The following is a 4443-nucleotide window of genomic DNA, read 5'->3' on the forward strand; positions in this document are numbered from 1 at the left end:
GGGACAAGTTCAGGGTATAGCCCGCCTCGCGCCCAGAGTCAGCTGGGATAGGCTCCAGCACGTCCGCAACCCTATTGAGGATAAGCGGTATGGAAAATGGATGGATGGAAGAAAATATTATCTGTAGTCCAAAAGCAAAAAGTCTATAGCATGGGCACATATATTAACACATACATATATTTAATGCAACGGCTCTTCTCACCTGTTCTGTGTTATAACCGCCACCTTGCACAACAGAAATGAACAGAACGACTTCAAATCTGAGTCCCGAAAATTGCAGTGATGCAACAGGTAGAGAAGCGATGGCACACTGAAACATCTGCCACGCTTTGAATCGTCCACTAGTGTGAGTAGGCCCTAAATTGTCCCCCATTTTGTCTCTTCATGTCAATTCTGTGATTGACAGGCGAACAGTCCGGGTAGCGTGACATAAAAAACGGTTGTAATGATCTGTTTTAGTCCTACGACAAGACAATGTTTTCGGCATTCGAATGATATCTCAGAACACCGAAGTCTTGGAAGCCGTGTCGTCGCAAGCACTTGAGAGTAACGCGGCGTCCACGTCCTGTGTCGTCGGTGGAGACAGTAAGCGGATCAACGAGTCCTGACCTCCCGTCTGGACCCTGGAGGCGGAGAGGACCAGCGAAATCTTCGGGGGCGGCGGAGAGTCCGCTTCGTCGACCTGCGAGCACACGAGGTCACTGAAGCACTCGCGGAATCGCGTGGAAATCAGGCTGTAGATGACTGGGTTGACGGCAGAACTGAGGTAGAAGAGGACCCCCGACAGGATGTGGACGTACTGGTAGATGTTATGCATGAGGTCGGTCCACTGGCGCACGGAGCTCCACAGCAGGCGCTCCATGTGGAAGGGCGCCCAGCACACGCCGAACACCGCCACCACGATGGCTGGAGGATGAAGACACCAGGTTGTTAGAAATGCTTGACTACCACTACTCTCACCCTCCACCATCTGTGTTTCTGTGGAGCCAATCACGGGTGTGTTTGTTAGTATGAATGCTTGTTGGTCTGCATGTACCCTGCAATTAACTGCCAACCAATCTGGGGTGGACCTCGTTTCTCTCTCTCCAAAAGGAGACCCTCATGAAGACAAGCAGTACAGAAAATGATGGTGGTTCTCCTCACGAGGGTCGCGGGCGTGCTGGAGCCTATCCCAGCTGTCATCGGGCAGGAGGCGGGGTACACCCTGAACTGGTTGCCAGCCAATCGCAGGGCACATACAAACAAACAACCAGTCGCACTCACAGTCACGCCTACGGGCAATTTAGAGTCTCCAATTAATGCTTGGTTTTTTTGGGGGATGTGGGAGGAAACCGGAGTGCCCGGAGAAAACCCACGCAGGCACGGGGAGAACATGCAAACTCCACACAGGCGGGGCCGGGGATTGAACCCGGGGCCTCAGAACTGTGAGGCTGACGCTCTAACCAGTCGGCCACCGTGCCGCATCTTAAAACATTTTAACATTTAAAAAAAATATATATAAATCCAAGTGACATCCCGATTTCAATTTATATCTGTCAAATCTCATCAGATTCGCTTTTCATTTGTCATGGTTAATATTGAAGGACCTTAGTAGCCTAGATTTTTCGAACTTGGATTTGGAAGAAATTCTTGAACGAGACAAACCTCTAGCAACTTTTATCCCCACTGTTAACATAAAGAAAAACGGTAGTTGGTCTCGTCTCGGTTTTCCCCAGTTGACAAATGTGCTTTTGCCTTTAATTTGTATTTATTTTTTTCTTCTTTACCGTCACTGTCTTTGCTCTGGACTCAACAGCAGATGAGGCTTTGGTACAAAATGTTACCTGAAGTCTCATCGAGCTGTGAAGCTCGATTGAGACGCCACCGCAAATAGCAATTATCCGTGTAAGAAACTGCAGACGTGCCTGTCCCCATGTTTTTGTCTTATGGGTGCATGCCTTGGCGACGGCGACATGGATTACAAGATCAAATCCTGGCACTCTTTCAGCAAAAACGTTTTGCTTCAAATGACGGGATCACACTGTGCTCAAGAAAACTGGAAACTTCAGACCGAGCGTGTGATGGAAGTCACTCAAAATTGCTACCATAGAGACTACTTGCAGTGCTTTATATTCAGATCAAGTGATTGGTTGAAATGAATTAATTCCTAGTTCCTGCAGTCAAAATACGCGATAAAGATGGGTGTCGTAGCTCAACCTAGTGGGGAGGGTCAAAATGACATGAGGGCCGACTTTAAAGAGCGCCAGGGACCTTCGGGACAAGGTCTCCAGCACTAAACGTACAGTGAATTTGTACAGAAGTCTGAACGCGCTGCAGTTGATCACAAACCCACACGACCAAGTTAGTAAAGTATTGGACACCTTGGCCACCGGGGGGCAGTATAATACAGTCACGCAGGCACACATGAAGAATAGTTTTACAACTACTGTGCCTCATTAGGGTCTTGTGATATTAGTCATTTTTCCAGGATAGAGATTAGATGCCTGTGATATTGTTTGTCTACATGTATTGCTTAAATATCCGTTGCTTACGTGGTTAAAACGCCGCGAGTATTGATGCTAATTGTTAGCCCGTCAATGGCGTTTCACGCTGTGTTAGCACATAAGCCAAAAACGTCCCCAAAACAAATTGACAGAATTATGGCTCGCATCTCGAAAACCTAATGAATCGGATCACTCCGATGTCAAGACACCACTTTGTGTTTTTCCCAGCAGTTTACGAATGCCACATTGAAACGAAACTCACAGAGCATCTTGATGACTTGCGTCCGTCGCCCGCCCTCATCGTGGACGCTCACACGAGTGTCGCTGCCCCAGTTCGTCCCGAAGGTGACCCGCCTCTGCCTCCTCTCCCTGCCCAGATGCAGGCCCATCACCAGGTAGAGCACGCTGATCACCATCATGGGGACGAAGAAGAAGCAGACGGTGGTGATCTGCATGAGCATGTGGTACATCCACACCGGCTGGAGCACGGTGCAAATGGCCGACTCCCTCATGCGGCCCTGGAGGTAGAAGATACCGTGCAAGGACATATTGGGTAGGGCGCACACCATGGACACTGCCCACACGGCACCGATGACCCGCTTGGTGTGCCTCTTGGTGGTTATGTAACGGGTCTTGAGAGGGTGCACTACGGCGATGTAGCGCTCCACGCTCAATGCCGTGACGTTGAGGATGGACGCGAAGCAGACGGTCTCAAAGATGAACGTCTTGAAGTAGCAGCCGCCGGCACCAAAGGGAAAAGGGTAGTTCTGCCACAGATCGTAGATCTCCATGGGAATTCCGAAGGCCAGCATGAGAAGGTCGGACACGGCCAAGCTGACCAGGTACAGGTTGGTGGGGTTGCGCATCTTCTTGTGTTTGGCCACCACGGCGCACGTCAGAAGGTTCCCGCTCAAGCCCACCAGGAAGATGAGCAGGTACACGCCAGCCACCGGGAGAAAGAAGGGAGAACGTTTGGGGCCGAGGATGTCCAAGAGGTCGGCTTCGGTGTAGAGGCTGGCGGCGGCGGCCGTGGTGTTACCCCCGGTGGAGTTCGGGGACACGCTGGCATTGTGGAGCGGTCTGCAGACGTTTGACGAGGGACAGTGGTAAAAGATCTCCATCTCACGGCTTTGTCAGGTCGCTACCGTGGAACTGTTTCAAAGACGCGGGGGGGAACAAAAAAAAAACATTTCCATCATCGAACACACCCCAATTCAAGGAGTTCGCCTAATTATCATACCAACACACATTTGACGCACATCGTGATACGGCACGAGCTGCAGCTCGGGAGTCCAAAGAACTATTTACAAAAAAATGCTGTATTATTTTAAAAAGGGCATAGCGACATTACATATGGGGAGTGGAGTGCCAATAAAACGCATACTGTAGCCTAATATGCTACTGTACTCTTTGTGTAAGTGGGAAGTTTGACGTTATTAACAGTGACAATGAGACACCCAATATGTACACAGTATGTAATATCTGCAGTGTGTCATGGAGAGGATGTGAAGGATTATCTATGATGGAGAGAAAGTTTTACTCACTGATCTCTTGGTAAACGGCTGATTTCGACGTTTTGAGTAAATCATTTGTAATTGCTTTGGGGAAAGTCCAACTATCAATTTTGTACAGCACCTGTCCCCATTAGGGTCTATCCCAGCTGACCTTTGGCGAGAGAAACGGGATACGTCGTTGACTGGTGGCCGGCCAATCGCAGGGCCCATATTGACAAACAAGGATTTCCCAATCACACCTCGCCATTCAAATTAAGAAGCGTGTTTTTTGGGGGGGTTTTTTTTGGTGCTGCGGGTAGCAAGCTGGAGTGCCACGCAGAAAGTATGCAAACCCCACACAGGTAGGCCGGAGTTGAGATTCGAAGCCAGAACCTCAGAGCTGTGAGACAGATATGCCAACCGTTTACCGCCATGCTGCACAGGGAAAGCCCAGCAAGAAATGGTTG

The 4443-nt window shown here is 49.6% G+C and overlaps 1 protein-coding gene across 1 annotated transcript; it reads right to left on the minus strand.

The window, feature by feature from the left end:
* Positions 1-499: 499 nt before the first annotated feature.
* Positions 500-3604, minus strand: nmur3 (neuromedin U receptor 3). Its single transcript, XM_061688348.1, has 2 exons — positions 2746-3604; positions 500-906 (listed from the first exon to the last, which is right to left on the minus strand). The coding sequence occupies exons 1-2, from the start codon at positions 3602-3604 to the stop codon at positions 500-502; spliced, it is 1266 nt and encodes a 421-aa protein (XP_061544332.1).
* Between the last annotated feature and the right edge of the window lie 839 nt (positions 3605-4443).

This window comes from Phycodurus eques, chromosome 10 (genome assembly GCF_024500275.1).
Source record: "Phycodurus eques isolate BA_2022a chromosome 10, UOR_Pequ_1.1, whole genome shotgun sequence".
Lineage (NCBI taxonomy): Eukaryota > Metazoa > Chordata > Actinopteri > Syngnathiformes > Syngnathidae > Phycodurus > Phycodurus eques.

What these genes read in the sequence shown, in the direction of transcription:
- nmur3 (XM_061688348.1), bottom strand. Translation starts at nt 3,604, where the DNA reads ATGGAGATCTTTTACCACTGTCCCTCGTCAAACGTCTGCAGACCGCTC. An exon ending in GCAAGTCATCAAGATGCTCT is followed by an intron (nt 907 to 2,745) that starts GTGAGTTTCGTT and finishes TTCATCCTCCAG; the next exon opens with CCATCGTGGTGGCGGTGTTC.